Source organism: Ochotona curzoniae, unplaced genomic scaffold, assembly GCF_017591425.1.
Source record: "Ochotona curzoniae isolate NIBS_2020 unplaced genomic scaffold, NIBS_Ocur_1.0 patch293, whole genome shotgun sequence".
Lineage (NCBI taxonomy): Eukaryota > Metazoa > Chordata > Mammalia > Lagomorpha > Ochotonidae > Ochotona > Ochotona curzoniae.
Window position 1 is genome coordinate 1,125 of NW_024466854.1, and position 21,373 is coordinate 22,497.

General features: G+C 59.6%; 3 protein-coding genes across 3 annotated transcripts; 1 reads left to right on the forward strand and 2 right to left on the reverse strand.

The window, feature by feature from the left end:
* Positions 1 to 3,323: 3,323 nt before the first annotated feature.
* On the reverse strand, positions 3,324 to 10,688 carry LOC121167037 (serine--tRNA ligase, mitochondrial-like). The gene is made up of 16 exons (XM_040996402.1): positions 10,417 to 10,688; positions 8,483 to 8,578; positions 7,979 to 8,008; positions 7,461 to 7,601; positions 7,322 to 7,376; positions 6,781 to 6,844; positions 6,417 to 6,522; positions 6,147 to 6,194; positions 5,874 to 5,982; positions 5,579 to 5,624; positions 5,404 to 5,491; positions 5,206 to 5,315; positions 4,843 to 4,936; positions 4,656 to 4,748; positions 4,496 to 4,561; positions 3,324 to 4,409 (listed from the first exon to the last, which is right to left on the reverse strand). Exons 1-16 carry the CDS (start codon positions 10,681 to 10,683, stop codon positions 4,266 to 4,268), a joined length of 1,557 nt encoding a protein of 518 aa, XP_040852336.1. The 5' UTR covers positions 10,684 to 10,688; the 3' UTR covers positions 3,324 to 4,265.
* A 221-nt stretch (positions 10,689 to 10,909) lies between these two features.
* On the forward strand, positions 10,910 to 12,757 carry LOC121167039 (28S ribosomal protein S12, mitochondrial). Its single transcript, XM_040996403.1, has 2 exons — positions 10,910 to 11,195; positions 12,063 to 12,757. The coding sequence occupies exons 1-2, from the start codon at positions 11,147 to 11,149 to the stop codon at positions 12,431 to 12,433; spliced, it is 420 nt and encodes a 139-aa protein (XP_040852337.1). The 5' UTR covers positions 10,910 to 11,146; the 3' UTR covers positions 12,434 to 12,757.
* A 1,182-nt stretch (positions 12,758 to 13,939) lies between these two features.
* LOC121167040 (F-box only protein 17) lies at positions 13,940 to 19,196 on the reverse strand. Its single transcript, XM_040996404.1, has 5 exons — positions 18,844 to 19,196; positions 18,433 to 18,544; positions 15,747 to 15,842; positions 15,127 to 15,262; positions 13,940 to 14,099 (listed from the first exon to the last, which is right to left on the reverse strand). Exons 1-5 carry the CDS (start codon positions 19,190 to 19,192, stop codon positions 13,953 to 13,955), a joined length of 840 nt encoding a protein of 279 aa, XP_040852338.1. The 5' UTR covers positions 19,193 to 19,196; the 3' UTR covers positions 13,940 to 13,952.
* Positions 19,197 to 21,373: the final 2,177 nt, after the last annotated feature.

The window sequence follows — 21,373 nt, forward strand, 5'->3', positions numbered from 1 at the left end:
ACGGTGGGGGGGAGTGTCAGGGGGTCTCAGCCGTCCCTCCTGAGCTCCCGCCCCAGCGCCTCAGACGCCTTCCTCAGCTCCTCTGACACGTGGACCAGCCGCTCCGTATCCTGCTCCTAGTGGGACCAGAAATGGGGGAGGGGTTCACCAGGCTTCATTGTCTGCCCCGGAAGTGATGTGGTGGGCCAGTGTGACTGGCACCAAGGTCCGTACTGATGGCCATAGCCGGAAGCAACGGCCATGGGACTAGTAAGGCTGCCCCACCTGGGTGACCCTCAGGTTACTGCAGCCCGTTGCAGCCACGTCTTGCCTCCCACAACCACACAGTGGCGTCACTTGTGGTAAACCAGCCCAGTAGCCACTCGTCATATGGCCAGCCCCCCGTGGGCCCTGCAGCCCACTCACCTCTCTCTCAGCAGCCTCAGCCCCAAGTGGCAGGTACTGTTGCTGATGGTGATGGTGTGGGTAGGGGTCGTCAGCCCTCTCGGGCCCCTGCCACAGGCTGTGGCCTCCACCATCCACATGCACGCCCTTCTCCTCCGCCTCGGCCTCCCGCTTCTGGGGGTCCCCTCCATCCTCGGAATGCAGCTTCCACAGGTGCTGCAGGCCCTCCACAAGCTCTTGCTTCTGCAGCTCCTCCTCCTCCCGGAGGAGCTGGCGGTGGAGCTGCTCCAGGCTCTCTGAGCGCTGGGGCCTGACCACAGCCTCCGGAGAGATCCTATGGTAGAGCCGCTCCAGGTTCTCCGAGTGCTGGGGCCTGTCCGCGGCTTCAGCCTCCGGAGAGATCCTGTGGTGGAGCTGCTCCAGGTTCTCCGAGCGCTGGGGCCTGTCCGCGGCTTCAGCCTCCGGAGAGATCCTGTGGTGGAGCTGCTCCAGGTTCTCCGAGCGCTGGGGCCTGTCCGCGGCTTCAGCCTCCGGAGAGATCCTATGGTAGAGCCGCTCCAGGTTCTCCGAGTGCTGGGGCCTGTCCGCGGCTTCAGCCTCCGGAGAGATCCTGTGGTGGAGCTGTTCCAGGTCCTCTGAGGGCTGGGGCCTGTCCGAGGCCTCCTCCTGGTCCCTCCCCTGCTGCTCAGCCCTCGGCTGTGCCTGGCGGAAGTACCCAGGCAGCAGGCTCCACGGGGAAAACTGGCAGGTGGAGGGCTCCACGTGGCACTTCTCATTCAGGAAGACGGAGCTCTCTGCATAGCACATCGGGAAAACCCAGGGAGGGAGGGCTGGATGGGCGGGGGCTGAGTCCCTTCAACGGAGACATACAGAACTGGAAGAGGATAAAGCTGGTGGGCATGCCAGGATAGTCCGGGTGTGGGAGAGGGGGCAGTGCTAGGGCGCCCACTCCTCACCTCGGAGCAGAGACGTGCAGGGGCTTCTCGGGGCCTGGCCCAGCGTCAGGATGTCGGTGACCACCTCTGCCAGACAGCGGGTCAGCTGCGGGGACAACGGGGAGGAGTGATGAGGGCGCTTGGAGGGGAGAGCGGGCAGGAGGTCAGCGAGACAGAGCGGAGGGTCGACGGTGCTCACCTCCTGCTTGGAAGGGCCGGTTGTCAGAGCCACGGGAGCAGCAGAGGCTGTGGAGGGAGAGAGGACGGGGCGCTGGGCTCGGGGCGATGGCAAGGGGCGCGGGCCGGGGTATGGATCGCCCCACACGCGGCCCTCGGTCCCCACACGTGCTCCCCACGGTCCCCCGGGGGTTTAGGGTACCCACTGGTCGCCAGCAGCAGCAGCAGCAGTACCAGCAGCGTGGAGGGGAGCCCGAGGCGCGGCATGGCGCGAGGTGGCGGGGCCTGCATCCCAGGTGTGAGGGCCGACGTACCAGCGTCCTTATATCCCCGCATGGCGGCCCCTGCAGGGAAGGAAGTGACGTCAGCCTCGTGGCCTGCGGCGGGGCGACAGCTGCGGGACGGCCCGGGCCCCCACCAAGATCCTCAATTATTCATGGGGGGCCCCACGCCTTGCCAGCGCTGCCCTCGAGGGGAGCTCCGAGAGGGGGCCGCATCCCTGGCTTGGAATCCACAGCCGCTGGCGACCCGCCCTCCACAAGGCCCTGCTGGGCCTCCTTTCCTCAAAGTCGGTCTCCCAAATCGACGTCCTTGGAGTGGGGTTGCAGAACAGGCTGGGGACAGCGACCGCCTCCGGCCCCCCAGCTTGGCCCTACACTGCTGGTGACAGCTTGCCGTGGGAGCCGTCGTCTGGGTCCTCGGGCAGGACCAGGTGCTGGGCACCGCACAGGCCCCAACACCTTCTGGTTAGTGAGCACCTCTTCTGGGCCTTAGCGGACCCTGCCATGAACAACATGTTTTGAAATTGTAGATGTGACACCCTTCAAAACCAAATTTGCACTTCCGTTCCATTTTCCTGCCACTTTTATCCCCATCACGTCCTCCCCTAAGATTGATTTTTAATATTATTTTGATAATCTTTACATAGTTGATTAAGGCACAAAGGGTCAAGGCCAAGATTGATTTTTTTAAAGATTTATTTATTTTTATTGCAAAGTCAGATATACAGAAAGAAGAGACAGAGGAAGATCTTCTGTCCAATGATTCACTCCACAAGTGACCACAACAGCTGAAGCTGTGCCGATCCAAAGCCAGGAACCAGGAGCCTCTTCCAGGTCTCCCACACTGGTGCCACACATGGGTGCGTGTGGGGACCTAGGCCACAAGCAGGGAGCTTGTGGGAAGTGGGGCTGCTGGGATTAGAACCAGTGCCCATACGGGATCCTGGAGCCTGCAAGGTGAGGACTTTAGCCACTAGGCTACTGCGCCAGGCCCCAAGATTTTTTTATTTGAAAGGTAGTTAGATATTTTCCATCTGCTAGTTCACTCTCCTAATAGATGCAGTGATTGGAGCTAGGCCTGTCCAAGGCCAGGAGCCAGGAGCTTTAGCCTAGTCTACCACGAGGGTGCAGGGTCATCCTCCACTTCCTCAGGCTGTAAGCAGGGAGCCGGATGGGAAGCAGAGCAGCCAGGACACAGAAGGGAACCGATATCGGACCTGGCACTGCAGACAGCGGGTTAGCCCACTATGCCTCAGCACCAGCCCCTTTGCCACCACTTTTCTGAAGTTCTAGATCCTGTATGGAAGTGGGTGCTGGGATTTTTCTCCTAAGAGGTGACGCTCAGCTGAGTAAAACAGAGGCAAGCAAGAGGCCACATGGGGAAGGGGTGTGGAGGACTACAGCAGCTGGCCAGTGGCTCAGGTGGGGCTTGTGGAACACAGCTGGAAGCCAGACGCACACCTGCAGGAGGGCTGAGCAGGGCGAGGGTACGAGGAGCCGGTGCTCCTGCATTTGCTCAAGGGGGAACATGAGGGTGGAGAGGGCCCAGGAAGGAGAGCAAGGGGGCAGATTCTAGAACATTCTGATGGTCAAGCTGCCAGGTATACTGCTTAACTGGATGTGCCCAGAGCTGAGGCCTGAGCACCTGGGCAAGGTGTGAAAACAGGATCGCCGAGGAAGTGCGACTGGAGGTCCCCTGGACTCTCAGGAGCTTGTGATGCTACTGGGGCCCGCCTGGAGCTGGGGAAGGGGCGGCTGGGCATGGTGCTGGGGCTGCGGGTGGGGCTGGGTCAGGAAATGGATGCAAGAACAGCACTGTGCCCTGGCCGTGCTCAGCGGGGCTCTTTTAGTTCCTCTGGTGGCCGCAGGCCACCTCACATGCTCTGGGTGTGGAACCTTCTGGTTCTTGCAGTGACCCAGCACCTCCTGGGCAGCCGGGCATTATTTTATTCAAAATTTATTGATTTGAAAGAGCCACAGAAAGGCAGAGATCTTCCATCCAAGATGGCCGTACCGGCCAGGCCAGACTGGATCCAGACGCCAGGAGCGCCATCTGCGTCTCCAGCAAGGTTGGCAGGAATCAAGCGTTCAGGCCTTCCTCCGCTGCCTTCCCAGGGATAAGCACGGAGCTGGACTAGAAGTGAAGCAGCCGGGACTCCAACAGGTGCCTGTACGGGATGCTGGCTTCACAGGCGGTGGCCTGGCTTGCAGTGCCATGGTGCCGACCCCATTAAGGCCCCCGAGTTGCCCATTTGTTGGGGGACGTTCTGCTCAGTGCTGCGGTGGAGACCCGGCCCTCCGCTTCTCCTGTTCGAGGCTGCACACCAGGGACAGCGGTCAGTGGTCAGTGACTGTGCCTGGGGAAGGCAGGGAAGTAGGAGGGGCAGGCCCTGGAGTCCTGCCCCCTCACGAGCCCTGGCGGTATTGAAGCAGGCTCAGGACAGCAGCCCCTGGCGTCAGTGTCCAGCTCTCCTGGCCAGAAGGGGCCTCAGCTCCGTGCAGGCTGGCTGGGGAGCCGCGGCTTCTGCGGCTGGTTGGGGCCGATGTACTGGAGCGGTGCGTGGGTGGGTGCCGTGATGCAGTCAACGCCGAGGTAGGGCTGCAGGGCAGGGGGCACGCGGACCGAGCCGTCCTGCGGGGAAAGCAGCTCTCAGGACGCTGTCACCGCCCAGGCCCTGCCAGCACTAACCCACCAGGGGCTCACCCTGTGCCCCTCACCTTCTGTTGGTTGCTTTCCAGGAGGGCGATGAGCAGGCGAGGGACAGCGCAGGCCGTGGCATTCACCTGGGGGCACAGGTGTGCTCAGGAACTCCCTGCAGGCTTTCCCCTCTCCGCAGGAGGGTCTGGGGGAGGGGAGGCCACAGGGTGGGGTCCTTACCGTGTGCGCGAACTGCAGCTCCCCAGCCTCAGGCTGCAGCATGATGTGCAGGCGGCGGCTCTGGAAGTCGGTGCAGTTGGAGGCGCTGGTCACCTGCAATGCAGCGGCTGTGGCAGCTGAGAGGCCCAGCTGCGGGGGGGCGGGGCAATCCCCCCATCCCACATCCCACCCGGGGACCAGGGCTCACCTCCCCGTAGCGGCCCCGGCCTGGCATCCAGGCCTCGATGTCAAACTTGCGGTAGGCGGGGAGACCCAGCTCCTGGGTGGGCATGTCCAGGACCCTGCAGCCGGCAGTGGCAGTGGCAGCGGCGGTGGTGCGGGTCAGTGGGCAGCAGGTGTGTGCGGGGGAGGGGGAAAGAGTGGGAGGAAGAGATAGAAGTGATTGAGGAAGGGGACTAAGATACAGGGTGTCCCAGCAAACCAAAGGACTGACAGGGGTGAGAGGGGTGCCTGCGGTGCCAGGGTCCCTTTCCCACCCCTCCCCCACCGGACCAGAAGAGGCATCTCGGGCAGCAGCGTAGGGCAGAGGCCACCCCTGCCCGCTCCCCACCGGAAGTGCAGGCCCAGCTCTGTCAAGATCTCCATCTGAAGAGACAGGAACTCCTCCAGCAGCTGTGAGCTCTGCTCCAGGCTGGGGCCGGTCACCCCAAACATCTCCACCTGGACAGGCAGGCAGAGAAATGGGGGTCAGGAGGTCTTGGGCTGCGGGGTATAAAGCCGACCCCACCTCCAGGCTGGTGCCACGCACCTTGGTGAAGTGATGCACCCGGTACAGGCCCCAGGGCTCCTTCCCCGTGTCCGTCTCGGGCCGGTAGCACGTGCTGGAACAAACCATCCTGGAGGGGTAGGGTGGCCACAGCAGGTCAGGGCAGGCGCCGAGTGCCACAGGGTGGGGTGCGCAGGACTAGGGAACTGCACAGCACCTGACAGGCAGGTCCCTGAAGGCCACCGCATGGTCCATGAAGTAGCCTAGGGTCAGAGGGGGCAGGAGGGGGTCAGCCAGGCTGCCACTGTCACTGTCATGAGGAAACCCCAGAAGGTGCTCCCTGTATGACTGGAGTGTCACGCCACTGTTGGTTGCACAGTCCACAACCTATACAACTGTCCACGTAGGCACGAGGGTTGCCCTGATGTCCTGGCTGAACTCCCTCGGCTGCCCCAATCCCCGCTCCTGCTCCTCGCGCCCACCTTGCCACCTTAGCCCAGGCAGGTGCTCACCTGCGAGGCCCACCTCCGCTGTCCCAGCCAGGTTGAGGTCTTCAAAGCGGGAGGGGTCGATGTTATAGATTTGGGAGGGGCTGGCGTTTGGTGTCATCCCACAGCCTTCCTGGGGGAAGAGGCCAGACTGCAGGAGGTCCGTGGCTGGGGTGGCACAACCCCAGGTCATCCCCTCCCCCAACCCAAGCCCAGGGTGGTCTTCTGGGGGAGGCCCTGGGCCCCCAGCATACGGAGGAGGGAGAGGACATGGGTGGAGTGGGGGGGCTCACTCACAAACACAGCTCCTCGCAGGAGGTCCGGCACAGCCATGGGGATGAAGCCCTGTGTATATAAGGGGGTGGGGGTAGTGAGGGGCACGGCTAGTCCCTCTGGGCCCCATGCTCTGGCAGAGAGCCGATGGCAAGCCCTAATCGCTCCAAAGTCCATTCCACTGAGAACAGCATGGGGGGAGACCCAGGCCACCCCTTCCTGCTGCCCTGAGCCCTCGGAGCCCAGCGTTGAGACGCCACCCCCTCCAGGAAGTCCTCCCAACCTGGCCCGTACCCGGCGGACAAGCTTGCTGAGTGTGAGGCTGACCAGGCCGTGCTGCAGGAGAGCCCCAGCCCCGCGCAGGTAGTAGGACCGGTGGCCAGACACGTGCGACAGGCGCCTGGAGACACAAGATAGAGCGGCGGGTGTGCAGGGGCCCAGGGCTCTGGGATGAGGAGGGGGACCTGGCAGCTGGGAGGCAGAGGCCCAGTTGCCAGCTGGGGCCTGGGCATCAAACATTCATGCTGGGTGCGGCCCTGGCCTCGCCCCCTCCCACGCTGAGGCCGCCAGGGATGGGCGGAGCCGGCGGCTGGTCGCCAGCTGCCAGGGTGCAGAGGGTCGGGCACTGGGGCGGGGGCGGGGGTGGGGGGCTGCTCACTTTTGACGGATGATGCCGAGCTTCTCGCCCAGCTCCAGGTGGCCCCGTGGAGGGAAGGAGAAGGCTGCGTGGGGGGAAGGGGAACGGTCAGAGGGGACATGGAGTGGGGCGGGCGGTGCAGTCACACAGTCACGGGGATCGTGAGAGAGGACAAGGTGGAGGGGAGCGGGTCGGGGCAGAGGGAGAGGAAGGAGAGCAAGAGGGGGGCAGGGAAGGGGAGACGCACTGAACCCAGGAGAGAGCGAGGGAGGGGCGGGGGGCGGGAGACACGCGCGTGTGCGGGCACAACCACACCGTGCACGTGCACACACACCACACACGTGTAGACAGTCATGACAAACCCCACGCGCACACACACATTCTGTGCTTGCAGACACAGTCATCTGCAGCACGCAGGGCGAGGACGCCCACGTGGGTGGGGCAGGGCACCAGCTCCAAGGAGCGCCCCTCACAGGCAGCTCGTGCCCAGCCGAGGCAGCAAGGGGGAGCAGCCTCCCGAACCTTGGGAGCCCGAACCCCTAGCCCCGGGGTTGCAGCCTACCTGGCTTGTCACCGACCACGTGGAGCACGCGCGCCTGGCTCTCGTCCCCAATGGGCTACAGGGAGGTACGGTGTGATAAGAAAAGGTGGCACCTGGGGGGGGGGGCAGTCCCTCAGTCCTGCCCCCACAGGGTGCTCACTGTGTCTGGGTGGGTCTGGTTAGGCAGCCGCAGCGCGTGCAGGTAGAACTGCTCCTCAAGTTGGGTCTCCCTGGGGTACAGCAGAACCAGCTGCTTCCGGATCTCCCGGCCGCGCGCCCGCAGGGCCTGATACTGGGGCTCCTGGGGACAGGCCATGAGGGGTCCACCTGAGACAGAGGGCCAGGGATCCCCCCCTGCCACCCGGTTACCAATCTGCCCTCAGTCCTCATGGCCAGAGGCGCCTCTCCTGGCCGGCTGGAGTGTGGCCCTGGCTGGAGCTGTGAGGACAATGGGCTCCCTACACCCCCACACAAGGTGGAAAAGCTGGCGTGGGTGAGAGAGAGCAAAGTAGAACCCAGCACAGAGCTGGGTCCTGGATGCAGCAGCACCTGAAGCAGCACTGTGAGTGTCGACAGGGCTTTGTTCTCTTCTGTCACATACAGAGGAGGGTCTGGGGCTGATGCGGGACCCTCAGGCCCACTCCCCACCGCGACCCGGCTATCCACTCCCAGGAGTACCTGCTGCACTTGCTGGCTGTCCCGGTTTACCTGGTAGAAAAGGAATTATGTGAGTGTTGGGGGGTGGTGTTAGGTGGATGGAAGCTGAGCTGGGCAGGAGGGCTGAAAGGCCACACAGGCCAGGGGATCTGTCGGCGCCTGGCCAGGTCCCTCTGCCCGTCAGCTCGTGGAGGTGGGCTGATTTCAGCATAACTCACTATGGGGGTGGTATTAGGGTCATACCCTCCCCTTGAGAAAACTCAGGGATGTGTGTGGTTCCTTCTGTGAACGGCCTGGGGTCCCATGGAAGAGTTTAGTGCCTCCCCACTGTGTGCCCTTGGGGAGTCCTGGTCTGGGAACGGGGGATGAAGATGAGGCTTGTCGTCTCCCATCCTCCATGTGCCAGCACTTGTGGTCCAGGGAAGGAACTGGGGGCTGAGACACCACTAAGGCATCACCAGGGGAGGGGACCATCATTCACATCGCTGAGCTTCTCCCCTGTACCTGCTGGGCTCCCCCACTCACCAGCAGCGCCCGTACTGCCTCCGCCACGGCCCCCTTCTCTTCCTCCAGGCCCCGGATCTGCTCCCGCAACTGCCTCAACTCCTGCCATGAGGCAATCTGGAGGGTGCAGGGGTGCAGGGACAGGAAGGCATGAGTGTGAGTGGCCGCCTTTGCTGCCATCTCCCCTCCTCTCCCCTCCCCACTCCCTCTGACACCTGCGGTGGGGTCCTGTCTGTCGCCCCCCCAGGAGCCATCCTTCTCCCTTCCCTGATGCCCAGCTGGGCACACGGCGGCCCGGGTTAACACGTTTTCCAGATTCCCTCGCAGCTACCTGCGCTCACATGACCAAGACCAACCAACATACACAAGTAGAAGGGGTTAAAGAGGGAGTCTTTTTTTTTTTTTTCTTTTTTAGCAATGAGAATGGCTTTGTAAAAAATTTACTTATTTATTTCAAAGTCAGAGTTACAGAAAGAAAGATCTTCCACCCACTGATCCAACTCTGCAAATGGCCACAACGGCTGGAGCTGAGCTGATCCAGAGCCAGGAGCCAGGAGCCAGGAGCTTCTTCTGAGTCTCCCACGCGGGTGCAGGATCCTAAGGCCCTGGCCCGTCCTCCATGGCTTTCCCAGGCCACAAGCAGCGAGCTGGGAGGGAAGTGGAGCAGCTGGGACACGAACTGGTGCCCACATGGATGCTGATGTTGCGGTGTTTCCATCTGAATGGGTGTGTCTTAGCCTGATTTCTGTTGCTGTAACAAAACTCCACACACCAGGCAAATCATACAGGATGGAAGCTTCCTAGGCGCAGGGTGCAGGAGCCTGTAGATCCAAGGTAAGGAGGCCGCAGCACAGGATGGTAGGCGAGCATGTGCAGGAGAGACAAGCCACAGCCCAGCCTCGTGTCACAGCCTACCACTGCACTCCCTCAACAAAGGCATGCCAGGGGGCCAAGCAAAGCTGCCCCCACGATGCTACCACCCCATTTGGGCACTGGTTCAAGTCTTGGCTGCTCCACTTCCAATCCAGCTCTGTGCTTATGACCTGGGAAAAACAGTGGAGGATGGCCCAAAGGGCTTGGGCTTCCCTTACCCATGTAGGATACCTGGAGGAAGTTCGTGGCTCCTGACTTTGGCCTGACCCAGTGCTGGCCATGGTGGCCATGAGGGATGAACCAGAGGGTGGCTGTCTTTCTCCGTCTCACCACATTTCAAATACAAGTAAATATATATATATATATATGTTCTGGAGCCAAATACCACAGGTACAGACTCCCTGAGTATTCTCCCCAATAACACAGAAGCAACAGCAGTATCTGCTTCAGAGAGGTGGTGCAAAAATCAAATGGGGATAAAGTGTGTTAGGCCTGTGGGTGGCTCAGGCCAAGGCTGAGGAGACTTGGGGATCCCCACACACTCAGCACCCCAACAGAAGGAGACCTCTACAGCCTCCAGGCATCGAGTATTTCCTAAATAGGAGAGTTCTAGTTATCACTCACCGCCCATCTGCAGCCGCTGAGTCAACAACCACCAGCAGGTGCAACAGAACCATTGGTTCCTTTTAGTGGCTTGCCACCTGCAGTCGTGTGGATGCAACATCCCACCTGGTACTCCCCTCCAAAAGCGCCCCAGGCCCCTGGCTGTCTCCCTCTGTGTCTCTGTGGCCTTAGGGTAAGGCGGGCGTGAGATGAGGGCCAGAGGGAACGGCTGGCAGCACACACCTCTAAGAGGCAGTGTCCAGGGCACACGGTGGACTGGGTCTTAGCAGGACTGAGCGGACCACTGGCTAATCTCAGTGTGTGCCACGCACAAGATCATGACTCAACTCGGCAAGGGAAGTAAGCTGCCTGCCTAAGCCCACTCCCCAGCTCCAGCTGCTCTTGCACCCTCAGCTGCCGCGTCGGGCGGGCAGCCAGTGTCCAGTCCACCGTGCGAGGGCCCGCGCAAGCGCACTCACGATCCCCGGCAGGTCCGCCGGCCGCAGCGCCCCCTTGCGGAGTTCCAGGGCGCGCGCCACCTCTTCTGGGCATGCGCACACCGATTCCATGTCCAGCTGTGGGAATGCGCTATAGCCCTCGCGTGCGTGTTCATACAGGAGGTTCCGGTCCCGTCTCTCGGAAGCGAAAGTTCTCCGAGGGCTCTGGCTGCCCGTGCAGCCTGCCCGGAGCCGGAGTCCGCCAGGAGACAGCAGGCACCCTAACCGCCGCGCGATGGACGCAGCCATCTTGGGCCGGGGACCAGGAAGGCACGCCGCCTTCATCCCGCCCAGTCAGCGTTTGAACCAATCGCGAAACAGCCGGCCCCCTCTCGACAAGCCAATCAGAGAGGTTGCCCTTTCAGCCTCGACGTAGTTCGCTGAACGTTGCCTGAGATTGACTTCGTCATTGCCCAATCGCCATCTGTGTCCCGCCCCCTCAGGGACGCGCGAAGGCAGGGTCTGCCAATGGCTGCTGAATGACCCCGGAAGGGGCGAGAGGCTGAAGTAAGCGTGTCTACTGGCCCTCCTGGGGTCGGTGAGGCCGGTGAAGGCTTCGGTTTCCCTCCTGGGTATGGGAGGTGGTTGTGGTCTCCTAGATTTCACCGTGTAAGGCTCTGAGGACGGGGTGGGGGCGAGTCTGGGATTCCAGAACGTCGGCGGCCACTTTGTCCCTCTCCCCTAACCCAAGGACGCGACGTGCGGCGGCGGGATGTCCTGGTCCGGCCTTCTCCGTGGCCTCGGCGCGTCCGTACGTGGTGGTAAGCCAGGGTGCTGGGCCGCAGGGTGTGCTGGGCCGAGGATTGTTCTCCCTTTGGTTCGCCACTCAGAATGACAGGGGTGGGCCAGACGCGCGATGCCACCCGGCGCACAGCGTACTGAGCAGCGGGATGGGATGGTGGCACCTGTGCTGCGGGTGAGCGAACCGAGGCACGGGGAGCCCAGGAGACTTGTTCAAGGGCAGCCGCTAGCTGGAGACTGAGCGTGGGGGCAGGTGCTGGCGCCTCAGATGGGCCCCCCCCCCCGAGTCCTTAATAGGAAAACTTGGTTTCCTATTAATGAATAAGTCTTGTTTAAATAAAGCATTAATATCTTTTTGGAAGACTGAAATAAATTCATGTATGATGTTTATTTTTTAAAGGTTTATATATTTATTTTGATTGGAAAGTCAGATATACAGAGAGGAGGAGATACAGAGAAGATCCGTCTGATGATTCACTCCCCAAGTGGCCGCAGCAACCAGAGCTGAGCCAATCTGAAGCCAGGAGCCAGGAGCTCTTCCAGGTCTCCCACATGAGTGCAGAGTCCCAAGACTTTGGGCCATCCTCAGCTGCTTTCTCAGGCCGCAAGCAGGGAGCTGGATGGGAAGTGGGGCTGCTGGGATACAAACCAGCGCCCATGTGGGATTGCGGCACGTACAAGGCAAGGTCTTTAGCCACTAGGCTACCATGTCAGGCCCCATGTACAATGTTTAAAACAAGATCTGCCATGTGGAGGAGGCACAGTGAAGGTTTAAGTGTTGCTGCTGTCACCTGGAAACATCCTAGACGTCACCCCCAACATGTCCTTGGGAAGGTGTCACCAGGGTTGCTAACCTCTGTCCTGCCTGTCGTTTTGTCTCTCCCCAGGCCTGACTGTGATCCCCCAACTCTGGGCCGGCCGCAGCATGGCTACCTTGAACCAGATGCATCGCCTCGGGCCCCCCAAGAAGGCCCCCCGGCGCCTGGGCCCCACCGAGGGCCGGCCGCAGCTCAAAGGCGTGGTCCTGCGCACCTTCATCCGCAAACCCAAGAAGCCCAACTCGGCCAACCGCAAGTGCTGCCGCGTGCGACTGAGCACCGGCCAGGAGGCCGTCTGCTTCATTCCCGGCGAAGGCCACAGCCTGCAGGAGCACCATGTGGTCCTGGTGCAGGGCGGCCGCACCCAGGACCTGCCCGGGGTCAAGCTCAAAGTTGTGCGTGGCAAATACGACTGCGGCCATGTGCAGAAGAAGAAGTGACCGTGGCAGGTCCCATGACTTTTATGCCACAAAACAGGATTCCTGCTGCCCAGGAAGGCAGGGTGGAGTGGAAGAGCCTGCTTTTTTTTTTATCAGCAGTATCACTACCCATTTGGGTGGGCGAGTTGGAGAATGGGCCCCCTCTGTCAGCAGCCTTGTCCCCAGGGTGGACTTGGGGCCTCTACCCCGCTGTGTGCTAGGAAGCAGCATAATAAACAGCTCACGTCCCCAGCTCCCACGTGCCGGGGCGGCTGATAGCTCTGGGCTTGGGTTTGCAGTCTGCCTTGTTCATGTTGGTAAACATTAAATTTGTTGCTCTGCAGACCAGCAGGGCCTCTCTGTCCTGAGCTCTAAGACCCATCTTCCCTCTCCAGAGGCCCAGAGGAGGCAGCCAGGACAGGAGCTGGCACGCCCTGCTGGGCCACAAGTCCTGCTCCCACCTGCTGGCTGCACCCCCGGGTTGCCAGGGGACCTGATTCTGATAGTAATACTGACATCCTGTGAGCATGTACTTGGCCACAGTAGGTTTTTTTTTTGAGATTTATTTATTTGAAAGGTAGAGTTCCAGAGAGAGAAGGAAAGAAAGAAAGCTTCCATCTACTGGTTTTACTCCTCAAACAGCCACAGCCATGAGCTTCATCTTGGTCTCCCAGATGAGGTGCAGGAGCCCAAGCACTCGGGCCATTTCCCACCGCCTTCCCAGGCACATCAGCAGGGAGCTGATGCAATTCCATATTGCAGGCAGTGTTTTAACACACTGCACCACAATGCTGAGATCAGCCCCAGGAGCCTCTGGGCACCTCCCAGCTGTTCCTGGACTCTGGAAGCTTCCCTGGGAGCACCACGGTACAGCAGGTGGCCGGGCTTCTCAGGGCGGGAGGCGGAGGTAGACACGTGCACATGGTCACAGCAGAACTCGGGTCTCCTCGGGCTTAGCACCATGTCACAGCTGGTCTGCTGCCTGTGCCCATCTGGGGAGTGGAGGGGGAGAAAGAGCCCGCTCCCGTTGGCACTCCTTACCCTGGGGTCTGTGTACAGCGGATCTTCAGTGCAGAGACCAGAGCGGCAACAGGCAAGAGCTGACGGGGCCTGGGGCACGTGGCCAGAATCCTAGGGCCTCCCCGAAGTGACAAAAAGGCTTCCGCCTTTTGAAGTCCCTGGTCAAAGGCAGATTTAGCCTCAACTGAGCCCCACTCCCACCACCATAAATTCTTAGCTGACTTAGGCAGGCAGGTGAACTGAGTCACTTTTTGATGCTTACCCACTTCCACGCACATACACCCAGGGAGCTAAGGAGTGTGTAAACGCCTTGGTGGGAGCCCTCATCACTTAACACAAGGGCCACCATCCACAGCAGCAACAGTGGGGTCCCTGGGAGGTGTGCTCAGAGCAAGTCACCGGGGAACCCCCCGTCCCCAAGGGCATCCGGTGGGCAGTGGCAAGGCACCCCCTTCCTCCTTGAGTGGGTGGCACCAGACATGTGACAGTGGCTTCCAGAAGGCCGGATCCAGTGGGCTGGCTAGGACAGGCAGCGGATCCTCACTTTCACACTGGAGTGGGTGACCAGAGCACCATAGTGTCCCACCCAGGAACGCGTGTCCCTGCCATACTGCTCAAATGACACGTAGCGGATGCCCTTGCCGAAGTTGGTGAAGATGTGGGAGACCTGGTGGGGAGGAGGAAGAGAGTGACGGGGGTGCAGCCTGTGGCTCCCCAAGGACTGTGGGGGCTGGCGGAAGCTGGTGACAGGTGGGGGTGGGAATTTGCAGTGTGCGGCGTTCTGCCAGGAGTGAAGCTAGCAAGCGAGCGCCCACAGAGGTGGCACTGAACATGGGTCCCAGGGAGGCAAGGAGCCGAGGGGGGCAGCCTGGAGGATCAGCCGCAGATGGGGCAGCCAGGGTAAGAGGCTCCAAGGTGGGAGCAGAACGAGTCAGGGGCCCATCTTGGTCACAAGTGGAGTACTGCATATTCTTCCTTCTTTGTGTGATTTTTTGTATTAGAAAATTCACATTAAGATAAAATGCACCATTGTGAAAGGGCACAATCTCATGTTAACAGATTCATGGTTTTCTGCAACCATCACTAGCAGCTAACTTGGGAACACCTGTATCCATTAGCCTCACATCCAGCCTGCCGCCCCCAGCGGCCACTCACCTATTTAGGTCTCTATTGCATGTTTTCTTTTAAGAGGGTCTGTCCATGTCGGGCCTCGCCCACTGGGCCCCTGGTGTTCACTGCCACTGAAGGCTGAATACTGGGGTTCAGCCCCCTCCCTTAGCAGGAGCCAGGGGAGGCGGCATCCACTGTGGCTCACTTTTCTGGGTTCTTTTCTGTGTTTTAGGAGGGCAGGTGTGGAAGCAGGACTGTGCGAGCTTGGACACCAGCTGGGGCTCAGACAGTCCTTGAGCACTGTTGGGGCTGGTCACTTGGCCTCCCTATGCCTCAGTTTCCCCAACTCCAGGGTAGAGACCAGGTAAGAACTTTGGGTAGCACACAGCAACTGCTCAACGAGTGTGGCCCGCTGGCGAGACTGCTGTGCTAATGGGAATGAATGGATATGCAAGGCTTCAGAATCCCACTTGCTGTTCTCACAGACCCTGTAGGGGGTCAGGGGGCAAGCAGGCAGGTGGGAGGCTGGGCTGCTGCTTGCCTTGGAGCCAACCAGGTAGGCTGCAGGGATGGTCTACACCCACCTGTCGGCAGCCCCTCTCTGTCCACTGCATGACTGGGTTGGGCGAAGCTGAGAACTTGACCACTTCATTTTCGTGCATGTCCAGAAGGCGGACCCGGAGCCGGTAGACGCAGCCGCAGTTCTCTCGGGCTCCCCACCTGCCACCAGGCGGCAGTGAGCCTGCGCGCCCACCCCGCCCCATACCTCACCAAGGGTCCCACACACCTGTGCCACGTTTGATGGGGTTGGGTGTGGCAGCCTCTAGTGCAGCAGCCTGCATGCTCCTACTGTCCATGGCCCACAGCCAGGGATCACCGCACAACCCATCCCAACTGCATACCTCCCCCTCCCCAAGCCTCAGTCTCCCTTTTTCGGGCTCTCAGCCCTTTGTGGGTTACGGGTATCTCAAACCTTGGGATTGGGTGCAATTGGGGTGAGTGGCCTGAGTGGACAACCCCAGGGGGCCTGCTGGGAAGTGTGGGAGGAGGGCACACCCCTCTTTGCCCTGCAGCAGTAAGGCCTCGCTACAGAGGGTACAGGGGAGCACCAGCACCCCTGCAGTTGAGGGGCAGTGGAAATGCAGTCCTGCTGCCCAGCCACTGTCTGCAGTTGGGGTGAGGACAAGCCGCCCTCTGCACTCACCAGTCAGCCACACAGATCTCGAGCTGGGCGCTGTCCAGCAGCTCCTGCCAGATCCCCTCCATCACCAGGTCCACCAGCTGCCTCTTGAAACACCACCTAGGGGCAGAGGGAGGAAACCAAGTCACAGGCAGAAGTCACCTCCTCAAGGAAGCCCACTAATCCTCACTAACCAACCCCTAGAGTCTGCTTTGCAAACCTGGAGACCTGTGCTGGGCCACATGTCTCTCCAGGGCTCCCCTCCAACAGCCCAGGCAGCTTGGCCGTAACGTGTGTGGGGCCCAGGATGGAGGCCACACTCAGTGCACCTGCAGACTTCTCCAGGGCCTTAGGATCTTGCCGACCCCTCTGTTCCCTGGGGAACAGCTGATCTGAAGCCAGGAGCCAGAAGCCTCCTCTGGGTGTCCCGTGTGGGTGCAGGGTCCCAAGGCTTTGGACTGTCCTCTACTACTTTCCCAGGCCACAAGCAGGGAGCCAGATGGGAAGCGGAGCTGCTGAGATTAGAACCAGCACCCATATGGGATCCAGGGATGTGTAAGGGAAGGACTTTAACTGCTAGGCTACCTTGCTGGGCCTAAGGAGCTGATTAAGATTGGGACTCAGTCCTCCTTCCTCCCAGAGGATCACGTGGGCTGCCGTCTCTTTCAGATAAGGGGCCCAGCCTGCTACCCCCTACTTCTGCATGGGGAGCTGCTTCCTTTGTGCAGCCTCTGCAGGCCCAGGGGAGGGGGTTGTGTCCCTTAGCAGTGCCTGTCAAGGGGTTGCCAGGTCCCTGTGGTCCACCTATAGCTTTGTTCATGGTCCCCTCACCCCTAATTTGAGCGTGTCAGGGCAACAGAGGCAGGCCAGTATTGGTGGAGGGACACCTAAGTGGCCTAGGGGAAGTGCAGAGACAGGTCAGGGAATGCATGGGGACTTTGCAGATGATGGGGGCAGTCGCAAGCTCCATGAGGCTTCAGTAAGTGGTGTTGGGAAAACTGGCTCAATAAAGGGGGAGAAGGGAATGGATGCTTCTAGAATATCACACTCAACGGTCAATACTCAAGCCTGAAAGGCCAAACGCTCTGGGGTCTTGTTTTCTACTGTTAGGTGCATACAATAAGAGTATATATGTGGACCCGGCATAGTAGTCTATTGGCTAAGTCCTAGTCTTGCATGCGCCAGGATCCCACATGGGTACCATCCAGCTTCCCATCCAGCTCCCTGCTTGTGGCCTGAGAAAGCAATCAAGGACAGCCCAAAGTGTTGAGACCCTGCACCTGCGTGGGAGAACTGGAGGAGGCTCCAGGCTCCTGACTTCAGATTGGCACAGCTCCAGCTGTTGCAGCTGCTTAGGGAGTGAATCATCGGACGGAAGATCTTCCTCTCTGTCTTTCCTTCTCTGTATATCTGACTTTCCAACAAAAATAAATCTTAAAAAAAAAAAAAAAGAGGAGTGTATATGTGACTAGGCTGTTGGCATCACTAAGTTGTGTCCAAGGGCCTGGCATGATAACCTAGTGGCTAAAGTCCTCGCCTTGCATATGCTGGGATCTCATGTGGGCACCGGTTCATGTCCCAGCTGTCCCAGTTCCCATCCAGCTCCCTGCTTGTGGCCTGAGAAAGCAGTTGAGGACGGCCCAAAGCCTTGGGACCCTGCACTTGTATGGGATGCCCAGAAGAAGTTCCTGACTCCTGGCTTCAGATCAGCTCAGCTCCAACCATTGTGGTCACTTGGGGAGTGAGCCAGCAGACACATCTTTTTGTCTCTCTCTGTAAAGCTGACTTTTCAATTAAAAATAAATAAATCTTTTAAAAAAGTGTGCAAAGCATCCTGCATAAAGGAACACCTCTAAAATATGCAATATATTGGGGCCAGCACTGTGGTATAATGGGCTACCTCCAACCTGTGGCTCCTGCATCCCACGTGGGTGCCAGTTTGTGTCCTGATTGTTCCACTTCTAATTCAGCTCCCAGCTAATGAATTGAGAAAGCAGTGCAAGATGGCTCAAGACCTTGGGACCTGCACCTATATGGGCGACTCTGAGGAGACTCCTCGTTTAAGCCCTATCAAGCTCTTGCTGTGGTGGCCATTTGGGAAGTGAATCAGCAGATGGAAGATCTTCTCTGCGTTTTTCTCTTTCTGTAATTCTTTTTTTTTTTTTAAGATTTTATTTATTTTTATTACAAAGTCAGATATACAGAGAGGCGAGATAGAGAGGAAGATCTTCCATCCGATGATTCATTTCCCAAGTGACTGCAACAGCCGGTGCTGTGTCGATCTGGAGCCAGGAGTCAGGAACTTCTTCCAGGTCTCCCACACGGGTGGAAGATCCCAAAGCATTGGGCCGTCCTTGACGGCTTTCCCAGGCCACAAACAGGGAGCTGGATGGGAAGTGGAGCTGCTGGGACCAGAACCAGCGTCCATATGGGATCCTGGCACGTTCAAGGTGAGGACTTTAGTCACTAGGCCACCGTGCTGGGCCCTCTTTCTGTAATTCTTTCAAGTAAAATAAATCTTTACTAAAGTTCAAAACAAAAAGAAAAAACCACCAAGCTGCTAATATTTCTGATTGTGCCCCAGGCCTATAAATCAGTATCTGGTACCCAGCAGACAGTCTGACAAAACGATGAAAATGTGAATGGGGACCATGGGATGGGATCCCTCTCCTTCTTCCTGGCCTTTCCCCAAGAATCAGGGGCCACTCACTCGAAGGAAGTAACGAAGCAGGTCTGGGAAGGAGCGCCTGGTATCAGTGTGACATTCTTCTCCACGGACCAGCCATTGCCTCCGTGCTCTACCTCCCAGCCTCTGAAGCCCACTGTGCAAACACATGGGGTAATGGGGTTGCAGTTAGCACGGGCCCGCCAGCTCGCCCAGCCCCATACTCGCCTGCACTGCACTCGCTCCTCCCACCAGCTCCTCCCCACCACGCCCCTAATCTCCCTGCATAGGCCAGCCCCGCCCAGGCTCCGCCCCGCCTCCTTCACCATGACCACGCCCATTCTGCCTACAGGCCAGTCCCAGCCTGCCTCTTCTCCGGACCCGCCCCCACACTCTGGCCACGCCCATCCGGTCCTCGCGGCCCGCCCCTCCCTTGGCCCCGCCCACCGCACGCACGCTCTCCGCACGAGTTGAAGATGAGGTTGCGGCCGAGGGGCGCGCGCAGGCAGTAGCGCGCCAGGGCGCAGAGCGGCAGCTCGTCCTCGTCCTGGCCGCCGGGCGGGCAGCGCTGGGCCAGGGCGTAGAGCGCGCGGCCCTGGGCGCTGCGGTCGCGGGCCAGCTGCAGCAGCCACACGGAGGACCCGTCCACCACGTCGCGCCAGGCGCGGCACACGGGCCGGCAGCGCGTCACCAGCGCCAGCGGCGGCACGTGGCTCAGCACCTGCACCAGCAGCTCGGGGGGCAGCGCGTCCAGGGCCAGGGGCGGCTCCGCGGGCACCTGCTGCCGCGAGGGCCGGGCGCCCATCTCCCGCGTCCTGCAGGACAAGAGGGTCGGGCGGGTCAGCTCTGCCTGGTCTCCTCCCGCCTTGCCTCCCACACATCCCCCAAGTCCCACATCCAGCTGCCTCCTGGGCTGCTGCCCATCGTGCTGGCTGACCACGTGACCAGGTAGGCGACCTTCTGGCTTCGCTATTCCTAATCCTTGTCCAGCCACCATGTTGTCCATATCTAGACCCGTGGCAGTCCAAGCTCACACCTTCACTTTCCAGCCCTCCTCTTGCCCAGGGGCCCTGCAGGAACCTCTCCCCACCAGCCCCTCCTCCTCTTCTCTGCCCTTCCTCCAGTGTGTCCTCCAGTTTGGACTCCCAGGCTGATGTTAAGCGCATTCTTTGCATGCCATCATCCCTTCAGCTGCCTCGCGAGCACTACCCTGATTAAATGCAACCTTGTGTGTCTGCAGGCACACAGTTCAAGGGGGCAGGAAAATCACACAGCCCCACCTGCTGCCTTTCAAAGAACAAACTAGTAAGAATTCATTGTGATTTAGAAGTGAGTCTGCCAGTCTGCCTGGTGCAGCTGTGCCTCCCCAGTGTGCGGGCACCCCTGTCTGCTCTCCTGTCTGGTCACTGGTGAATAAGGCGTGGCTGGGGCTGGCCAGAGGACTTGGGTCACCCTCTGCTGCTTTGCCAGGCAGGGAGCTTGATTAGAAGTGGAACATCCGGGACACAAACCAGTGCCCGTATGGAATGAGAGCAGGCGGCAGCTCTGCCTGATGCACCCAAACACTGACCCACCATACACTTGTCCCATGAGCTTTCTGTAGTGGTTCCAGAACACCAATAAAGAGTGCCTGTGTAGGGGGCCCAGTACAATAGCATAGCAGCCGAAGTCTTTGCCTTGCACACACCAGGATCCTATATGGGTGCTGGTTCTAATCTTGGTGGCCTTGCTTCCCATCCAGCTCCCTGCTTGTGGCCTGGGAAAGCAGCTGAGGATGGCCCAAGGCCTTAGGACCCTGCAACCATGTGGGAGACCTGGAAGAGCTCCTGGCTCCTGGCCTCAGATTGGCTCAGCTCTGGCCACTGCGGCCACTTGGGGAGTGACTCATTGGATCAAAGATCTTCCTCTCTGTCTCTCTTCCTCTCTATATATCTGACTTTCTCATTAAAAAAAGAAGAGGAAGAAATTACTTTCTTAAAAAATAAGAGTGCTTGGGCCCGGCGCGGTGGCGCAAGTGGTTAAAGGTCCTCGCCTTGCACGCCCGGGATCCCATATGGGCGCTGGTTCTAATCCCGGCAGCCCCGCTTCCCTTCCAGCTCCTGCTTGTGGCCTGAAAGCAGTCGAGGACGCCCAAAGCTTTGGGACTCTGCACCCGCGTGAGACAAGAGGCTCCTGATCGGCATAGTATCGGCCCGTTGCGCTCACTTGGGGAGTGAATCATCGGACGGAAGATCTTCCTCTCTGTCTCTGTATATCCGTCTTTCCAATGAAAAAATAATAAAAATAAATCTTAAAAAAAAAAAAAATAAGAGTGCTTGTGTGGGATGCCCGCCAGAGGACCTGGAGGGAGGTCACAGCCACCAAGCCCGCGTGACTGAATGACAATGGGTTGGGCCACATTACACAAGTCAGGTCCCAGCTGCCTGTGCGCCCAGGAATGCAGGTGTGTGAGGATGCAATGCTGGTTACCATGGTAACTGGGGCATAGTCCTGGTATCCACGTCCTAGGGCTCCCCGGTGCCTGTGACAACCATATTTTTCCAATATGGGTACAGTCACATGCCCTGCGTGACACACATGTTCCTGGCTCTGTCACCCACATGTTGTGGCGTCACAGAGCCAATCCTGTGCTTTTGGAGTCTCGCAGCCTGACACCGCCGAGGGACTAGGGAGGATGGGTCACCCGGGCAGCCTCAGCCGATGCCCCAGGGCCCTTAAGTCCGGTCGGAGGGAAGCTGTGGTCCCACAAACATGTGAGGACTTTAAGATGTCCACAGCATGTGCACTTTGGGCCTGGTGGTTAATACACCAGTTATGCCAGCCTCATCTCTTGGGCAGGCATGGGGACCATGGTGGGTGCGGCTGCCAAGTGGGACACCCCCATTCCATCTCAGAGTGTAGGTTCAAGTCCTACCTGCTCTACTTTGGATCCAGCTTCCCACTCACGCCCACAATGGGAGACAGCGAGTGATGGCACAAGTGCCCA

Excerpts from the sequence above, each read along its gene's own strand:
- LOC121167037 (XM_040996402.1), bottom strand. The coding sequence starts at position 10,683 with ATGGCTGCGTCCATCGCGCGGCGGTTAGGGTGCCTGCTGTCTCCTGGC. Across the intron at positions 5,492-5,578 it reads TTCAGGGACCTGCCTGTCAG|GATGGTTTGTTCCAGCACGT; the intron begins GTGCTGTGCAGT and ends CTACCCCTCCAG. Across the intron at positions 4,937-5,205 it reads GAGCTGGGCCTGCACTTCCG|GGTCCTGGACATGCCCACCC; the intron begins GTGGGGAGCGGG and ends TGCCGGCTGCAG.
- LOC121167039 (XM_040996403.1), top strand. The coding sequence starts at position 11,147 with ATGTCCTGGTCCGGCCTTCTCCGTGGCCTCGGCGCGTCCGTACGTGGT. Across the intron at positions 11,196-12,062 it reads CGGCGCGTCCGTACGTGGTG|GCCTGACTGTGATCCCCCAA; the intron begins GTAAGCCAGGGT and ends GTCTCTCCCCAG.
- LOC121167040 (XM_040996404.1), bottom strand. The coding sequence starts at position 19,192 with ATGGGCGCCCGGCCCTCGCGGCAGCAGGTGCCCGCGGAGCCGCCCCTG. Across the intron at positions 18,545-18,843 it reads CTTCAACTCGTGCGGAGAGC|TGGGCTTCAGAGGCTGGGAG; the intron begins GTGCGTGCGGTG and ends GTGTTTGCACAG. Across the intron at positions 14,100-15,126 it reads CAGAGAGGGGCTGCCGACAG|GTCTCCCACATCTTCACCAA; the intron begins GTGGGTGTAGAC and ends CCTCCCCACCAG.